The sequence below is a fragment of the Ochotona curzoniae genome, unplaced genomic scaffold (genome assembly GCF_017591425.1).
Source record: "Ochotona curzoniae isolate NIBS_2020 unplaced genomic scaffold, NIBS_Ocur_1.0 contig_54, whole genome shotgun sequence".
NCBI classification, from domain to species: Eukaryota; Metazoa; Chordata; class Mammalia; order Lagomorpha; family Ochotonidae; genus Ochotona; species Ochotona curzoniae.
Genome location: NW_024466464.1, coordinates 1,610,856 through 1,629,308, shown reverse-complemented (window position 1 = coordinate 1,629,308; position 18,453 = coordinate 1,610,856). Strand labels below are relative to the sequence as shown.

General features: G+C 62.5%; 1 protein-coding gene across 1 annotated transcript; it reads right to left on the bottom strand.

Annotated features, from left to right (window-relative positions):
* Window positions 1-10,417: 10,417 nt before the first annotated feature.
* Window positions 10,418-18,453, bottom strand: SLC29A4 (solute carrier family 29 member 4). Its single transcript, XM_040989962.1, has 10 exons — window positions 18,276-18,453; window positions 15,826-15,957; window positions 15,618-15,731; window positions 14,780-14,908; window positions 13,897-13,971; window positions 12,974-13,227; window positions 12,540-12,684; window positions 12,043-12,230; window positions 11,004-11,244; window positions 10,418-10,557 (listed from the first exon to the last, which is right to left on the bottom strand). Exons 1-10 carry the CDS (start codon window positions 18,451-18,453, stop codon window positions 10,418-10,420), a joined length of 1,596 nt encoding a protein of 531 aa, XP_040845896.1.

The following is an 18,453-nucleotide window of genomic DNA, read 5'->3' as shown; positions in this document are numbered from 1 at the left end:
TTCCATCAGCGCCCAGCGCGGGCTGGGCGCGCGGGAGCCGGCGCTCGGGACGCAGAGCAGCAGGTTGGAGGCGCGGCCGAGCAGACCCACCCGGTGGCGCCCGGAGCCCGAGCCCGAGCAGAGCCGGAGCTGGAAGCGCCGAGAGCCGGCGAAGCCAAATCCCGAGCAGATGGTGGCGGGGGCGGCGCGCGGGGGACGGGGCCGCTGCCAATCACCCTGGCCCGGCCCGGCCCCTCCCGCGGCCCTGTGGGAAGCGCCAGCCGGGAGGGGGTCTGGTTACACGGGTGGCCTCAGAAACCCGCGCCTTTCCCCCCCACGCCCCGTCCTCCCTGTGGTCTCCCTGGCCTTAGAGTGCCTGGGCTGGGCGCACCTGCCCTGGCTCTGCGCCAGCCCCGAAAGCCCCCCACGCGAACCGTCCGTGAAAGGACACGCTGTCCCTGGAGGACCCAGTCCCGGGACCCCCCTCCCGCTTTTTTTTTTTTTTTTTTTTAATTCTTATTAGAAAGTCAGATTTACAGAGAGAGAGGGAGAAAGAAGCCAGATCTTCCAGGTCTCCCATGCAGATGCAGGGTCCCAAGGCTCTGGGCCGCCCTCGACTGCTTTCCCAGACCACAAGCAGGGAGCTGGATGGGAAGTGGAACAGCTGGGATCTGGGATGTGAACCGGTGCCCAAATGGGATCCCGACGCGTACAAGGCGAGGACTTTATCCACTAGGCTACCGCGCCGGGTCCAGGTACCCTCTTTTACGAAGTGGGGCTCCAATGGCCCCAGGGTTGGCCATCAGCTCCCCTGCCCCAGAATCGTACTTTTTTTGCTCTGGGGGACCTGCCGCTGGAGGTCACCCCCAAAGTGGCCTTTGTGTGGGAGCGGCCTTACCATCACCATGGGGTAGAGGTGGGAGGGAGGGGCCAAAGCCTCTTCTCTCCAGCCACCCCCTTGTGTGCAAGGGTAAGCCTGGGGAACACACACACACACACACACTCACACACACACCCTCCTGTCCCAAGGGAGCTGGAGCAAGCCAGGGAAGACAAAGACCCACCTGGTTCACTTAATTCGCCCCAGAGCTGGGCGCACATGCCTTCCCCTGGTGCTGTGTGCTGAGGTCGCCTGCAGCAGTCATGAGGTGCAGTGGGGGTGTAGGCTGCTGGGGGTGGGAACAAGAAGTGGGGCCAGGGGTCCCCTGAGGTGTCGCCCACCAAATCCTGTGCACAAATTAGAAGCCAGAGGGCGGTTGGCAGGGGTTGCCAGCCGGTACAGCTCCAACCTGTGAAGGCGGCACCGGGTCCTGCCCTGCTCCCTGCTAACGGAGCTGGGAAGGCAGCAGAGGCCACCAAGCACCTGGGTCCCTGCACCTGCACCGGAGGCCGGAGGAAACTCCTGGCTTCTGCTGGCCTGCCATCGGGAGAGCGAACCGGCAGAGGGAAGATCTGTCCTTCTCTCTGTAACCTCGCCTTTCAAGGAAATAAATCGTAAAAATAAAGCAAGAGGCAGGGAGCCAGCATGATGCCTCAACAGTCTAATGCTATGTCTGTCCCAGCTGCTCCACTTCCCATCAGCTCCCTGCTTGTGGCCTGGGAAAGCAGTCGAGGACGGCCCAAAGCCTTGGGACCCTGCACCCGCGTGGGAGACTCGGAAGAGGCTCCTGGCTCCTGGCTTCAGATCAGCTCAGCTCTGACCATTGCAGCCACTTGAGGAGTGAATCAGTGGATGGAAGATCTTTCTCTGTCTCTCCTTTCCTCTGTAAACTTGTTTTTCCAATAAAAATAAAATAGTTCAAAAAAAAAAGTCAGAGAGGGGAACAGATGAGGGAGGAAGGGGCTTACTGGCCACACGGCGTGGGCACTGATGCCCCTGGGGGAGGAGGCAGAGGAGATGGGCAGGAAGATGGTACGTGTGAGGTCAGGGTTCACACTGTGGGTGGACAGGAGGTCAGCACCGTACCACAGGTGCCGCTGACGGCCAGGCCCCAGGAGGACACCCCCCAAAGTGAAACACAAGCCTGCAACAACTGGATTTTCTTTTTTCTCCAGGAGCAAAAAGTTGCATAAAAAATAAGTTGCTATTTTTACTGTCGGATCCAGTTGTTATGGCAACAGAGGGCCTGACTCCTGCACGGGCTCGGATTATGTCTGGGGGAGGAGGTGGGGTTGGGCACAGGCCTCGGGGGGCCAAGGGCAGGGAGTCAGTGCCGGCCACCTGCCTCTGAGGCCTCTGCTTGTCCCTTTGGTGGAAGGCTGTTACACCCACCGGCCTCCCTCCACCACCTTGGCCCTGGCACCCAGGCCGGCCCTGCTGCGGGGCCAGCTCACACGGGGCATCCCCTCCTGGCCTGGCCTTGACCCTTTCGCCCTGCTCCCCTCCCCTGGCGGCACCAGTGCCAGCTTTGCAGGGCCAGGTGGGGCTGCCATGGAAGCTCCACAAGTGGCAAGTGGCTTCACAAGGTCTGAGGCCCGGACCATGGCCACCTAGCTGAGTTCTCCTGCAGGCCCATGTGCGGACACCATCACCTCAAGCAGGTATCCAGAAATCAAATGGACATCACCAAAGACCCTGGCCAGCCAGGGCACCCCAGGCAGGACACTGCTGCTTGCACCCCAGTTCATGGCCCAGGAGCCAAGGCGTTCCCTGCCCCCTTTGCAGGCACACACAGCTGGCCTCCCGCCATGCCTTGCCCATGGACCCCCATGCTGTTGAACAATGGAGGGGGTGGGGGGCTTTATGGGAGGCTTCCTACCCCTCCCCCAAGCCCGGCCTCTGCTGTCCTGGCAGTGCTAGGAATCCCCCGTCAGTGAAATACTCAGTTGGCACCTGCCATGCCCACGGCCACTGGCATGGTGTCCAGGAGCTGGGAGTGCATCCAGACAGAGGCCAACCAGGCCTGTAGAACCCCGACTCCACCAGGCCAAGTGCCCACAGAGCCGCTGCAAGGGAGAAGGAGGCGGGCAGGGCTCCAAGGAGGTGCGGGAGTGACAAGCAGCTAGCCCGGACCCCTGCCTTCCCACGCACCCACCAGGGCCCACAGGCACGCACTGCACGCGGGAGCCTGGGCGTGCGGCCCGAGTCAGCTGGGCTCTGCCCTCGGCTTGGTAGGCCAAGGCCGAGGCCCCAGTGGGAGAGCAGCTGAGCAGAGCCCAGCCGGGGGATGGTCAAGGACACAGTCCCAAGGCCAGGGTGCCAGGGACATCAGGGAGGTGCCCATGGGAGTCTGGCATGAGGTGGGTGGGTGCCCGGGAGGGGGCGGCAGCCGGCTGAGACAGTCTGTTCCAGGAAGCAGCCCTGACCACCTGCAGTCTGTGCCCTGTGCCCTGCGCTGCCGCACTTTAAGGGGCAGGGCCTGGCGGCAGGTGATGGGGGCGGGGCCTGGGAAGGGCTAGGTGGGTACAGTAACTTGTCTCTGCTGGGCTGTGTAAAGACAGCCGGGCTCTCACAGAACCCTTCCTGTGTGTGTCTGTCTTACACACACACACACACGCACGCACACACACGCATGCTTCTACCACCCCAAGGCCCCCACCAGAACCAGGCAGATGCAGTGCTGTGTGTGTCACCAGACACGTTGCCATAACAACACATGCTGACTGAGGACCGGCTGGAGTTAAGTCCAAGCGGAGTGACCCGTGCAGACCGACGGGGGCTCCCGGGCTCCCCAGGTCACCCCACAGCTCCAGCGAGGGACACAGCAGGCACCCGGGTCAGGCCCCGCCAAGCAGGCCAGCTGGGATGGCCACACAGCCACTGCCCAGGCCTTCCTGGCCAAGGGCATCTCTGGCAGGCTTGGGACAGGCTGGTGAGCCGGCCCCCCACCCTGCTCACGAGCGCACCCCCAATACCTGCCTCAGTTCACCTTCATCCCTTTCCCCCATATACTGCGTGAGCCATGAAGTGGTTCTGTGTGTGTGTGTGTGTGTGTGTGTGTGTGTGTGTGTGTGTGTGTGTGTGTGAGACTGAGCATACACCCATGTTCAGATGCATATTCACTCCAACACACCATTTTGTAAGATGTGTGAGGGGCCCGGTGCAGCAGCCTAGCAGCTAAAGTCCTCACCTTGCACACCAGGATCCCATATGGGCACCAGTTCTAATCCTTGCAGCTCCACTTCCCATCCAGCTCCCTGCCTGTGGCAGGGGAAAGCAGTCGAGGACAGCCCAAAGCCTTGGGACCCTGCACCTGCTTGGGAGACCCGGAAGAGCTCCTGGATCCTGGCTTCAGATCAGCACAGTTCTGACCTTTGCAGTCACTTGGAGAGTGAATCAGTGGACGGAACGTCCTCCTCTCTGTCTCTCCTCCTCTCTATATATGTCTGATTTTGCAATAAACAAATAAATCCTTAAAAAAATATATCTATGACAGGGAGTGTGAATCCAGCCGGGTCACTGTGTGGTCACCAGGAGCTGGACCCCAGCCATCCATTCCTGGCCCAATCTACCATGCCCCAGGCCCTGAGGCCTGACAGAGCAGGCCCTGTCCTGGACATGGCTTAGCCAGGGACACACAGCTCCCTGGGGAGGACAGCAGCCCCAGGGCAGGCTCCATGCCAAGCCCCATGGGCGCGGGAAAGCGGACCCGTCCTCCCCGGCCCCAGCCTGGGCAGTGGCCTGTCATGGTTGCGTTCCTGGGAAGACCTGGGCCAGGGTCAACGCTGTGAGAGTCTATGAACAGGAAGGAGTGGGGTGGAGCGGGTGTGGGGCAGCAGCTCTTGGCTTTGGCTGGGATGGGAGGTGGGACGGTGGCTGGAGTGCCCTTCTGGGCGAGCTGGCGAGCTGGTCAGGTCTGTCTCCGTGCCCATCAGTGCCTGTGAGGCCGCCCAGGAGCAGGCCAAGGAGGGGCCAGGCAGCTCCACGCTCAGCCCTGGGAGCACCAGGACAGCTGCTCCTGGGGAAGGGGCTGCAGTGCCGTGGGAATCAGGGGAAAGACCCCTTGCCCAGATCAGGGCTCAAGGTGGAGGCAGTCATGATCCTAAGTCTCAGCTACCGTGCCAGACACTGGTTTCAACCAGGATGACTCGAGGGCTGCCGGACTCAGCCTCTGCGCTACAGCTGGCAGCCCAGCGCTCAGCTCCTGGCTTCAGCCCTGGCCACTCTGCCTGCCGTCCAGCCCCTCGATGTGCCTGCGAAGGCAGTAAATGACGGCCCAAGCGCTCGGGTGCCTGCCACCACGTGGGAGACCCCGATGGAGTTCCTGGCCCTGGCGCTGGGTTCCTGGGGCCACGGTGCTGCCAATGGCCCCTGAAGAGAGGGCAGCCCTGGGGGACCCTGGTCTCAGCCAGCACGGTCCACGACACCCCAGGCAAACAGCCAGACGACTGGAGCCCAACCTTTGTGAGGCACAAGGACATGAACATCCATGGCAAACGGAACAGCACGGTAGTTTATTCCAGTGCAACAGTTCTTGTGAAATGCACACAGCTTCCCCGAAACACTCATTTCCTGCGAGTGAAGATTGCTCCTGTGGGCAAACCTGACGTGTGGGCACCAAAACCAACACCTGTTCCTCCCACGTCCCAGGGTTCCGGGATGGCACGCAGCTCGGACAGGCCACTTCCTCGCGTGGACCCCCCGTCCTGCGTGGCCCCACGTGTCGGCTGCTGTCCCCACGGGAGGAGGAGCAGAGGAGGAGCCCGGGGCCTGGCCGTTGGGTGCGTCTTATCTCAGACACACAGAGGACATGCTGTCCGGAGCCGGGGGAGCGGAGCGGGAAGGAGATGGCTTTGAGAGACAGAGCCCAGGCCAGACCAAGCCCACGCTCTCCAGTCATTTGGGGCTTCGACTGCAGAAGAGGGGGAGGCGGGAGAAAGACAGCAGGAACACAAGGACGAGAAGAAAGGTTGAAAAACAAATTTTTTGAAAGGCAGAGTTACAGGGAAGAGACGGAGATCCGAAGCTGGCAGCCGCAGCCAGGGCTGTGCCAGGCTGAAGCCAGGAGCTCCCCCCGGTCTCCCACGTGGGCGCAGGGACCCAGGCACTGGGGCGTGCTCTGCTGCTTTCCCAGGTGCACTGGCAGGGAGCTGGGTGGAAAGTGGAGCAGCCGGGACTCAAACTGGAGCCCATGTCGAATGCCCACATCACAGATGGTGACTTCACACCCTACCCCACCAACACCTACCCTCATTTCATTCTCTTTAAAGGTGTTTGGTGCAGGGGCACACCAGGCTAAGCCTCCACCTGCAATCCCACAGGGTGCTGGCTCGAGTCCCAGCCGCTCTGTTTTCTACCCAGGGACCTGCTACTGCACCTGGGGATGCGGTGGACGGTCCAAGAGGCCCTGCGTCCACAGGGAGACAGGGACGAAGCTCCTGGCTCCTGGCTGGCCCTGCCTCAGCTGTCGTGGCTATTCAGGGAGTGAGTCAACAGATGGAAAATTTCTCTCTCTTTAACTCTACCTTCTAAATAAATAAAGTAAATCCTCTTGAGAGAGACAGAAGTGAAGTGACCCACTGCATCTGGCTTTCCCTTTAAATTTCCCACTCACACCGCGACGACAGGCGCACAGCTTTCCAAACTTCTGTACAAGGAATACAAGACATAAACCTGCTACTCTCAACTGCACGTCCACCCACTGCACATGCCACGGCCCCGAGGGCACCTGCAGGCAGAGGGAGGGGCAGGCTGGCCCTGGGCAGGGAGGCGAGGGCCAACTCACTTTCCCTCCAGCCTCTGGCCTCGCATCTCTGCAAGGAGACGCCCGAGCAAAGGGTTCACTCCCCGGCACGGTGCAGGGCCAGGCAGGAGGGAGCAGGAGGGCTGCAGGGATGGGCCGGGGTGGACCTGGGAACATGGGGACACGAGAGACAGTACAGAGCGAGCTCAGAGCAGGAGGGCTGCGGGGATGGGCCGGGGTGGACCTGGGAAGACGGGGACACGAGAGACAGTACAGAGCGAGCTCAGAGCAGGAGGGCTGCGGGGATGGGCCGGGGTAGACCTGGGAACATGGGGACACACAGGACAGGACAGAGCGAGCTCAGAGCAGGAGGGCTGCGGGGATGGGCCGGGGTGGACCTGGGAACACGGGGACACACAGGACAGGACAGCATTAGCTCAGACACGGACCAGCTAGATCCTCACAAAGACATCGGCTACTGTAGCAAAGAACAGCTCCTTCACCAAAGGACACCAGTTAAGGAGGACGCCTCCTTGGGTAACGGAGAAAACAGCCTTGCTTCTCTGGCTCACACCAGACACACACCTGTGTGTGAAACCCAAACGATAAAACTTCCTGGATGCAGCGCTGTAGCCTGGCGGAGCAGGAGTGCTTTTTGGGACACAGAGAGCACAACGTCGGGGGCGGAGGAGGGGGAATCGGGTCGCACCCAAACAGGCACCTGCTCTCTGGAACGGGTGGCGGGCCGCACAGGAAGCCCACCTCGCTGGCTCTGGCTCCTGACTTCCTGCTAATAAGGATGCCAGCAGCAACTGGCCTGCCCCTCCAGGGAGACCAGACGAGCTCCTGACTCCCGGGTTCTGTCCAGTCAAGTTCCACGTGGGGGAACCAGCTTGCCCTCTCCCCGGCTTTCTGCTCTCAACCAATACATGGTTTTACAAAAACAAAGCAAGGGAAAAAAATCCTGCTCTTCCAAGAACGAGTGTTGTTTTGTGACCAGGCTGCTTGGCGTCCCATCCAGCTCCCTGCCTGTGGCCTGGGAAAGCAGTCGAGGACGGCCCAAAGCCTTGGGACCCTGCACCCGCGTGGGAGACCTGGAAGGGGCTTCTCGCTTTAGACTGGCTGAGCTCTAGCTGTAACAAATACCTGGAAAGTGAAGCATCCATCCATTTCTCTCTCTCTTTCTCCCTCCCTGGGCTTCTTTCTACCTTTCAGGTAAACATGAATAAATAAGTGGACCCAGCGGTGTGGCCTAGCGGCTAAAGTCCTCGCCTTGAATGCGCCAGAATCCCATGTGGGCGCCAGTTCTAATCCCGGCGGCCCCGCTTCCCACCCAGCTCCCTGCTTGTGGCCTGGGAAAGCAGTGTGGGACATTCCAAGGCCTTGGGACCCTGCACCCGCGTGGGAGACCTGGCAGAGGCTCCTGATTCCTAGCTTCGGATCAGCTCGGCTCCGGCCGTTGCAGCTGTTTAGGGAGTGAGTCAGTGGACAGAAGATCTTCTCTGTTTGTCCTCTTCTCTGCATATCTGACTTTCCAATGAAAATAAATAAATAAACAAATCTTTAAATAAATAAATAATTCTTTAAAAATACATAATGGTGGGGGCAGGCAGGCAGTGTAACGGCTCAACTGGATAATCCTCCACTTCCAAATATGGCATCCCATATGGGTACCAGTTCGTGTCCCAGCAGCTCCACTTCCCATCCAGCTCTCTGCCTGTGGCCTGGGAAAGCAGTCGAGGACGGCCCAAAGCCTTGGGACCCTGCATCTGCGTGGGAGACCCAGAGGAGGTTCCTGGTTCCCGGTTTCGGATTGGGACAGCACCGGCCGTTGCGCTCACTTGGGGAGTGAATCATTGGCCAGAAGATCTTCCTCTCTGTCTCTCCTCCTCTCTTTCTCTGTATGTCTGACTTTGCAATAAAAATTAAATAAATCTTTTTTAAAAAGAATATATAACTAAAAAAATTTAAATGGAATAAAAATGCACTTGTCTTTTGCATAGCACTGCAAGCTGAGAAATGGTGAATGGTGAATTGCACACATTTTACCATAAAAAAGATAATTTATATATTTTAAAAAAAAAAAAGCTACCTGGAGTCTGTTGTGATACAGTAGGCTAAACTCTTGTTGCAAACAGAGACAGATCTTCCGTGCCCTGGTTCACTCCCCAGTGGCTGCATTGGCCAGGCTGGGCTGTTTCAAACCGAGAAGCCTAAGGCTGTAGCCAAGTTTCCCACGTGGACGCAGGGGCCCAAGCCCTTGGGGGAATAAGCCAGCAAATCTCTGAAATGCAGTTAAATATGGTTAAGACTATTTAATGACAAACAATAAAGAAGAACGGCACAGCCAGCTCTGTTTGCACCTGGCATGCCAGCATCCCGTGCAGGAATAGCTGGGGTGCCCCATCCTGACGGCCTGGATAAGCGGCAGCAATGACCCCGGAGGCCAGGCCCTGCCACCCCGGGGGTCCCAGATGGAAATCTGGCTCCTGGCTCAGGACTCAGCCCCAGCTGCTGCCTCCAGGGTGGGGTGGGGGCTCCAGAGGATGGAGCTTTGTCTCTCTCTGCCTTTGAAACAAATAAAGAAATCTTGCAAAGGAGAAAAAAGGGGGCAAGAAAGAGAAAAAGAAACAGAGGCGGGCAAAGAGGAAGAGCAGGGTTGAGGAAGGAAGATGCGGAGGAAGGCAGTGGCCCAGCTTCCTCGTGGATGGAGCCAGGGACCCACACCCGCGAAGCTCAGATCCCCAGGCCCCACGCCACCCGGCGTCCATCCCCTGAGGACCAGATGCAGGGCAATGACGCCCACCGTATCCCCTCCTCTCAAGGCGAACAGGGGCACGTGTGGGGCACTGGCGGCCTCTGGCGGCAGGAAGTGGAATGACGTGGTCCAAAGCAGGGCAGGGGAAAGTGGCACCCAGAGGGCCTGGCCCCCTTCCACAGAAGCCATCTTCTGGCCCACCTGCCAGCAGCCGCAGGACCGCTTTGGCCACCAGTGGTGCCCGGGCTCCTGCAGGACCCCCATCCAACAAGCTACCCTCCTGCTCAGGAACACTGAGGCTGGGGAGAGTACCCACTGTGTCTACACGGAGAGCCCAGGAGACCAGCTCCCAGGACCTGACCGGAGGCAGGTCCCCATCCTACAGGGTGAGAGAGTGGGGGCAGCCACAGCCCGCACGCACACAAACACTGCGTGAGGCAGTGGCTGCAGGCAGCGCTGGCTGCCTTCCTCTGTTTAATGGCCAGTGCGGTACAGTCAGTGGACGCACAGGTGGACGGACACGGTGGCGCGGGGATGGAGGAGGGAGGTAGCCCCTTGTTCCCATGGCTTTGCTACGGGCTGGGGACTGGGGAAAAGAGGGGAGCTACTGTGTAGACCCCAGTGGGTTGCCGGAATCCAGGAGCACGGGCGGGGAGGAGCCTAGAACACACGGCTGGAGACCGCCCCTCTTCTCTCCAGGGACCTCTTACAGCCAGAGGGGTCCCTGGTGAGGAGGAGCTGGGGCCAGCCGCACCTACACTGGCTGCCTGCCCTGGATGTGTGATGGGGGTCGCACGGGGCACACAAACAAGGCAGACGCCGGGGTGGGGTCCCGTGACATGGGACAGCCCACAGAGCAGACAGAGCGGAACAGACGGGAGCCAGATGCACAGCTGGCTGGGGCCTGGGCTGTGCACGCCTCCAGGCCAGGCTGGCCGGCCAGGCCCAGCGAGGCGGCCTCCTGGGCACAGGAGGAGGGCTGGGGTCCCACAGGCACTGCAGGCGAGGGGCGGGAGGGGCAGGAATTGGGTCGCGCGGGGTGGGGGTGGCCTCCAGCTCAGAGACCAGGGGAGCCAGAACTGTTGGTGGCGGTGTGGAAGCAGCTGCTGGGGGCGTCCCTGGTGAGGCTGTAGGTGCAGTAAGCCACCGCTGAGCCCAGCGTCAGCCCCGACATATAGGACACGGTCATGGTGTTCCCTGCAAACGAGACCCACTGAGGGGCAGGGCAGAGCGAGGCAGGACCCGAGGACCCATCCGCTGGGCCGTGACAGCTGCCGGCTCCCCACCCTCAGCCCCGGCCCGATGACCTCTCGGGGCCTCATCTGTTTTTGGGGTCTTTCTGCTTCCAGAGGCGGTGGCCAGGGAAGCCCTGAGCTCCCATTTTCACCTCCCGTCTGAAGCCACCTGCAGGGCCTGCCTAGGTGCACACCGACTCGTCCTGCCAGCCACCCCTTTCCCAGCACCTGCTCCCAGCTCCAAGCTGCTCCCACCAACAATGGGTTCCAAGCCACACCTGCTTGTCACACCTGCGACAGGCCCAAGGCAGAAGGTCCCCACACGTTACATCATCTTCCTGGAGCTGGCTGGACCCCAGGCCCCAGCGCGCACAAGCGCACGTGACTGTCTGCCCAACCCGGCCTTACCTGCCAGCTCTCGCTGCCGCGGGCTCACTCTGCCCGCAGCCAGGATCATGGGCGCGCTGCCGAAGTAGCCGTTGCTGACTCCCATCAGCAGGGAGAAGATGCAGGGCCAGGCAGGGTGGCGTAGGGCGGGTGCGCCACTGGGATACACGCACAGGATGAAGAGCGGGATGAAGACCACGCGAAGGCAGGAGCAGGCCAGCAGGTGCGTGCCTCGCCAGTCCACGGGCAGCGCCGCCAGGATCTGCCGGAGGACAGGGCTCCTGTGAGCTCATGTGCAGCGTCCCTGCCTCCCTGGCAGCCTCCGGAGCTCACCGTCCTGGGGGCAGCAGCGTCACCCCCAGGCCCGCGCCACACCCTGCACAGGGCGCACCGCCCCAGGGGCAGCACCGTCACCCCCAGGCCCGCCACACCCCGCGCAGGGCGCAGTCACCCCCAGGCCCGCCACACCCCGCGCAAGGCGCACCTCCCTGGGGGCAGCAGCGTCACCCCCAAGCCCGCGCCACACCCGGCGCAGGGCGCACCGCCCCAGGGGCAGCAGCGTCACCCCCAGGCCCGCGCCACACCCCGCGCAGGGCACAGTCACCCCCAGGCCCGCGCCACACCCCGCGCAGGACGCAGTCACCCCCAGGCCCGCGCAGGGCGCAGTCACCCCCAGGCCCGCGCCACACCCCGCGCAGGGCGCAGTCACGCCCAGGCCCGCGCCACACCCCGTGCAGGGCGCACCGCCCCGGGGGCAGCACCGTCACCCCCAGGCCCGCGCCACACCCCGAGCAGGGCGCAGTCACCCCCAGGCCCGCGCAGGGCGCAGTCACCCCCAGGCCCGTGCCACACCCCGCGCAGGGCGCAGTCACCCCCAGGCCCGTGCCACACCCCGCGCAGGGCGCAGTCACCCCCAGGCCCGCCACACCCCGCGCAGGGCGCACCGCCCCGGGGGCAGCAGCGTCACCCCCAAGCCCGCGCCACACCCCGCACAGGGCGCATCGCCCCAGGGGCAGCAGCGTCACCCCCAGGCCCGCGCCACACCCCGCGCAGGGCGCACCTTGCCCACGAAGTCCGAGAGGTTGAAGATGGCCATAAGGAGAATGGGCAGCCACTCGCCCAGGACACAGTGGCGGATCTCTGACTCGAGCCCGGGGAAGAGGCACAGCGTGATGAGGTAGGTGACAGCAATGGACAGCATGTCGGCCCAGATCACGCGCGCCACCACGTAGCGGTGCAGCAGCAGGGCTGCGGGGCGGGAGGACAGGGTCAGGGCATGGAGCTGGCCGGGTCTGGGGGAAGGGGTCGGGGGTGGGACTAGACAGGGTCACGGGGACAGCTGGTAGGGGTCCGGAGCAGGTGCAGGTTGGTCAGTGTCAGGTGGGGGAGTTAGGAAGGGGCAGTCAGGGGCAGGGGCGGGGCCTGACGGGAGTGGGGGATGGAGCCATTGGGGACAGGGATGGGTCCTGATGCAGGGGGAGGGGAGTCAGGGGTAGGAGCCAGTCGAGGTGGGCTGCGGGGGACAGGTTAGGGGTGGGGCTGAGGGGACACCCTCACCTCGGAAGGTGGGCCAGCTCCGCTTGGCTCTCGGCCGAGGAACATCAAAGCGCACATAGGCCCCGCCCCCACCGCCGCCCGTCACCTCGTGGGCCGGGCTGTCCTTTGGGGATCCACCGCTGGCCAACACTGGGGCCTGGTGCTCCTAGGGGGGTGGGGAGATGGGGTAGGTTGGGCCTGAGCGGCGGGGACAGAGAGGGGACACGTGGCTGACTGCAGGAGGAACGGACACCTCCTCTCACCGCCCTGGAGTCTCTCAGATTTCCAACCCAAGCCTGGGGACCTCCACCCGCAAACACACCCCGCCTCGAGGCTCAGTGAGACACCTGCCAGCCCCGCATGCCATGCAGCCCTGCCTCCACCAGAGGAGCGCCTCCAGCAGGGGACCCCCAGGACCACCGCGCGGGGACCGGTGCGCGCGACGGGGGCCTTACGAAGCGCACGTCCCCCGCGGCGACGTCGTGGTGCACTCGGTAGCCGGCGGCGCCCAGGCCGGCCCGGCCGCTGTCACGCGGCCGTGTGGTGTAGTAGAGCACGAAGCGGCTGCGACGCACCAGCAGATGCAGCAGGAAGCAGAGCAGCTCCAGGCCCACGGAGACCAGGAAGAAGATGAGCGTGCTGGCGCGCTCGTCCGGGAGCAGCAACTTGGTGAGGATGCGGCTCAGCGAGATCATCACGCCCGCAGTGCCTGGCGGCCGAGGGGGCCCCCACCGTGAGGGCCCGGTGCAGCGGCCCAGGCGCCCAGAGCTGCTCACACCGCTGACCCTCCCTACGCCGCTGCCTGCAGGCGTGCGCGCACATGCATTTATCTAACACCTACTGCGTGCCTGCGACTGCACACAGGCCCTGGCTTCCTGAAGCCACTGTCCCAGCGCCACATGCAAGCGGTAGGTGTCGGGGAGACACCTGCGATGAGCCTGCAGGACACGGGCTGAGACTCGGTGAGAGGAGGCTGGCACTCCGTGAGCCCACTACAGGATGGGGAAGGAAAAGGTGCGGCTGTGGGCTGTTCTCAGCTTGATGGAGAACCACTGGGCAGTGCCAGGTGGAGGTGGCCATGGGCAGGTTCAGGGGGTGGGGAAGGGGGGCCTTCGTGGCCTGCACCTAGTCCGCTCAGAGAAGCAGGGGAGGGGCTTCACAGCACACCCCACCCTGCTCCAGCATGCTCGGGGTCAGGACCCACGCTGGCCACCAGTGCCAGGACATTAGCCACACCCTCACACCCACTCCAGCAACACGGCACTTGCACACGCATGTGCTCACACGACCCTCCTGGGTGGGAGACGTCCCCCACACACCAGCCCCACGCGCCCTCCCCCACCAGGCGCACCCACAGGGGCGGGGCCCCAGTACTCACTCTCGCCCGTCATCACCCCCTGCGTGTACCTCTTGGGCAGCAGCCCCGTGTACCCGTAGAAGCTGGATTGCTGCACTTGAAGGAGAGAGGGCACCCGTGAGACATCCCTGGTCACCCCACACGCAGCTCGGGCGCCCCCAGCCCCAGGGGAGCGCCTCAGGGGCGACAGGGTCACTGCCGAGCTCAGGCCAGTGCAAGCTGTTACATCCAGGGGAGGCGGCTGGAACTGCAGCCGCACCCGCAGGGACGGACGAGGCCACGGATCACAGTGCAGTGGACAGGAGGGACAGCCGAGCCCATCACCCCAGCCAGACATGCAGCCAAACTGGGAGAGCCCTCTTCTCTTTTCAATAAACATTGTGGGACTGGGTCAGGCTGGGAGGTCAGCTAGGCCTCCCCGGGGGGTGGATGCAGGGGCCCACGCACTTAGGCCGTCTTCTGCTGCTTTCCCAGGTGCCTTAGCAGGGAGCTGGATGGGAAGTGGAGCAGCTGGGACTCAAACCAGTACCATATGGGATGCTGGGGCTGCAGATAGAGGCTTAACCCGGTACACTGCAACACCAGCCCCATAAATAAATTCTTTAAAAATATTTACATTGGAAGGTCAGTGGTCAAGAGAATAGTGACAGGAGACACACAGCTGCAGTTTAGCGTGACTTTGGAGGCCAGTTCCCACCAGCCCAGGCCACTGCCTCTGCACCTGTGTGGCCACAGTGCGTGCCCCTGACACTGTGCGGACCAGTGTGCAAGCATGAGACATTTGAGCATGTGCACCCGTGGGGTATGCCTGCTGCGAGCCGGCTGCCAGTGCCAGAGCAGGCTGCGGGGGCACACTGTGTGCCTGGGACCCTCGGAGTCCAGCCGGCCCTGGCCCAGTCCCTACCTGTGCAGCCGAAGGCCACGGTGCCCACAGCAGCCAGGTTGATGGCATAAGCCTGGCCATGAGAGAAGAGCTGCAGCCACACGTCGCAGACGCTGATAAAGAGCAGGGGGCCCACGGCCAGGAGGTAGCCTGCAGAGGGAGACGCGGGCCATGGCTTCTGGGCTAGGAGGCTGTGGGGCACGGGATGGCAGCACGGTTGGGACAGCTGACCATAGCTAGCCCACGAGGGGCATGGCAGAGGGCAGTGTGGGGTGTGGCAGCTGGCCGTGGCTGGGCCACAAGAGGCGTGACCAGGGCATGTGGGTGTGGCATCTGGGCATGGCTGGACCACAAGGGGCATGACTGAAGGGGACAGTGTGGGTGTGGCAGCTGGGTGTGGCTGGACCATGAGGGGTATGGTTAGACCACAAGGAGCACGACTGAAGGGGACAGTTGGGTGTGGTTGGGCCACGAGGAGCGTGGTTGGACCACGAGGGGCGTGGCCGGGTGTGTAGGTGTGGCAGTGGGTGTGGCTGGCCACAAGGGGTGTGGTTGGACCACAGGGGTGTGGCTAGGGTGTGTGTGGCAGTGGGCGTGGTTGGACCACAAGGGCATGGCCGGGTTGTGGGTGTGGGCGTGGCTAGGCCACGAGGGGCGTGGTTGGACCACAAGGGGCGTGGCCGGATATGTGGGTGTGGCCGTGGGTGTGGTTGGACCACAAGGGGCATTGCCCGGGTGTGTGTGGGGGTATGGGCGTGGCTAGGCCACGAGGGGCGTGGCCGGGTATGTGGGTGTGGCAGCTGGCCGTGGCTGGGCCACCAGGGGCACGGATCCGGCTGTGGCTAGGACAGGTGCGTACCCGCTGCAATCCTCGTGTGCATTGTCAGCCGCTCCACCAGCACGTTGTTCAGAAGCACAGCTACCAGCGCCACCAGGATGTAGGTGAGGCTCATGTCGAACACAATGGAGGTCCCTGTAGGGGTGTTCGTGGGGAGGGCGACAGTGGCATTGGGATGGCCCCTCCCCGGGCACCCCTCTCTGCAGGGTGGGAGCGGTGAGGGGCGCACCTGGGTACTTGTGGTGCAGGTAGTCCACGTCCGTGATGAAGCTGTTGTAGGGCAGCAGGAAGCCCACGCCGGCCAGCAGCATGGCGAAGTAAATGGCGTGGTAGCGGTCGTCCGGCACCGGCTCCTCCACGGCTAAACCCAAAGACATGCTCAGAGCTGCAGCCACTGACCCCGTGACCCACGGCGTGCCCAGGCCACAGTCAGCAGAGCCACCATTGAAAACAATCACACACATCAGCCACCAGCACGGCCAGCACTGCCACAGCCACTGCTGGCTCTGCAGCTGGCATCACTGTGGTCACTGCCCATCACCCTGGCCAATGTCTACCACCTCGAGGCCACCAGCCAGCACCACGGCACCACCTCCGGCCACCAGGCACTGCCACGGAACGTCCACCCCCTGGCCAGTGTCACCGTAACTTACAGCAATCACAGCCCCACAGCAGCGGACCGTACAGGGCAGGGACAGGCCTCATGACAACTCCTGGGGCCGGGGCTTCTGCAGCGACGGCTCTGGCCCCACTGCAGGGATGAGGGAAGTGTGTGGCGTGTCCCATGGTCCCATGGTCCCAAAGGGAGGCAGGAACGACTTGGAGATAGGATTTCCCCAGTCCCTCAAGCCCCAAGCAGCAGCCAAGAAGGAGGGGCAGGGGCCTGCTCCCCGGGAGTCAGAGTGTGGTATGTGGGGCTCCCCGGGGACCCCTGCAGGTCCTCGGATGACACCCAGTACCTATGGCTCAAGTTGGGGAAGGGGTGGGTGCTGAGCCTGCTGGCAAGACCCTGTATCCCACAGCCAGGTGCCTGGGGTCTGGTCCAAGGTCCGTGTCCTGCCGGTGGTGTGGGAGGCAACAGTGATGGCTCAGGTGACAGGCCCCTGCCGCCCACGTGGGAGCCCCCCCAGCTCTGGCCAGCTCAGGCCTGGCTGTTTCAGGGAGGGAAGTGGCAGATGGAAATGCTTGCTCGCTCTCTCTCTTCTCTGCATCTCTAACAGGCAATAAGGGAATGGAGACCAGCTCACTGTAGCTAAGACGACAGCAGCCCTGTCAGGAGTGGAGCTTCAGTGAGCTCTGCAGGTGGACATGCGGGCAGCTGAGAGCACGCGGCAGCCACAGTCACAAGGGGCCGAGCCGTTACAAGCACGAGGGGACTACATGACACTCGGGGAGGAAGGAAATTCAAAGATAAGCTGATAATTTGTGACCCTTAGCTGGTAAGGGTTGCTTGCAAAACTCATGAAAAATGCTTATGATAAAAAAAAAAAAAAAGCTGCATGTGGGTTATTTCTGTACCAAAATAAGCTTGCTTTTGAACTTTGTCTTTCTATGAATGTTTTCCAAGTACCCTTGTTCGTAGTTCTGTTTTGATGTGGACATGCATGTGTGTGTATGTGAGAGGGAGACAGCTCTCAAGAGCCTGGGCTGAGCCAGAAGCTACAAACTCCATCAGCGTCGGCCACGTGGCTGGCAGGGCCCAGGCCAGCACCCACTGCCTCCCAGGCCACAGGAGAGGGTTGGCAGCAGACACGCTGGGACCCAAAGCCAAGCTCAGACATAAGGGGTAGGTGTCTCAGGAAGCAGCCAGAGCCCTTGTCCCTCGGATGTGTGGGCCAGCAGAGCAGGCACAGCCGATTCCCCCGCCGCCATGGAGACGGGGATGTGCGGGGGGGCCTGCAGGGGACAACCCTTCCTCGGGGACTTGGAGGAAGTTGAAGGGACCACAACCCCCAGCCTTCAGAGCCTTGGATGCCCAGCAGCCCCTCTCAGCCACACTGCCTGCCTAGCTGGTTGAGGGCACAGGCTGGCAGGAGGGTCTGGGCCTGCCTTGGTGGCCCTTGCTCTGGTCTGTCCCCTTTGCTGCATTGTCGCTTTCCCTCCCAGCCCCGCCACTAGGGTGCCACCCATCAAAAGCAGCACTGTGCCCCTGGCACTCCAGCACTGGGAGCTGAGCAGGTGCCTGCACCAATGTGTCTATGCCATCTGCGAACACCTCCCTGTCTACCCATCCACCTGCCTGTCTCACACGAGCGCCATGTCTCAGGGTCAGCTGTGGACTGACCTGGCCACTGCCACCTCTCGGGACCAGCAGGTGAGCCTGCAAGCATGGCGACTCATACGAGGGTCCCAGAGCACCGTCCGGTCTACACACTGCATCTCACTTCCTTTGGCTCTGTTTTGGGGGAGGTGCACAAGGCTCTGCAGGTCCTAAGCCCTTGCCCCGAGGTCTTGGCACTCCGCCCCACCCTCCCTCCCTCCAGTTGCTCTCCTGTCCACTTTACTGCCAGGCGCAGCCTGCAGTGGCAGACAAACGTGGCAGTGGTCACAGCAGCTCTCTGAGCCCTGGGTCTCCCTGACCTCCGTAGGACACACAGCCAAGGGTACCCCCTTCCCCCGCCTTCCACCCCGTGCCCTCTAGCAGGGCCAGGCACACCTCTGGCCCACAGCTTCACTCACCAGAGTCCGAGTCGGTGCAAATTGGAACAACCCTGGCCTTGATCCCTGGGCTCTGAGCGACCTTGGGCACGGTGGCCTCCAGCTGGAAACCATCTAAGCCGCAGCCCAAGCCCATGCTCCCGTCCCACGAGCCTGCCATGCAGGGCTCCTGCAAGCGCTGGCTCCGCACGGAGGCCAT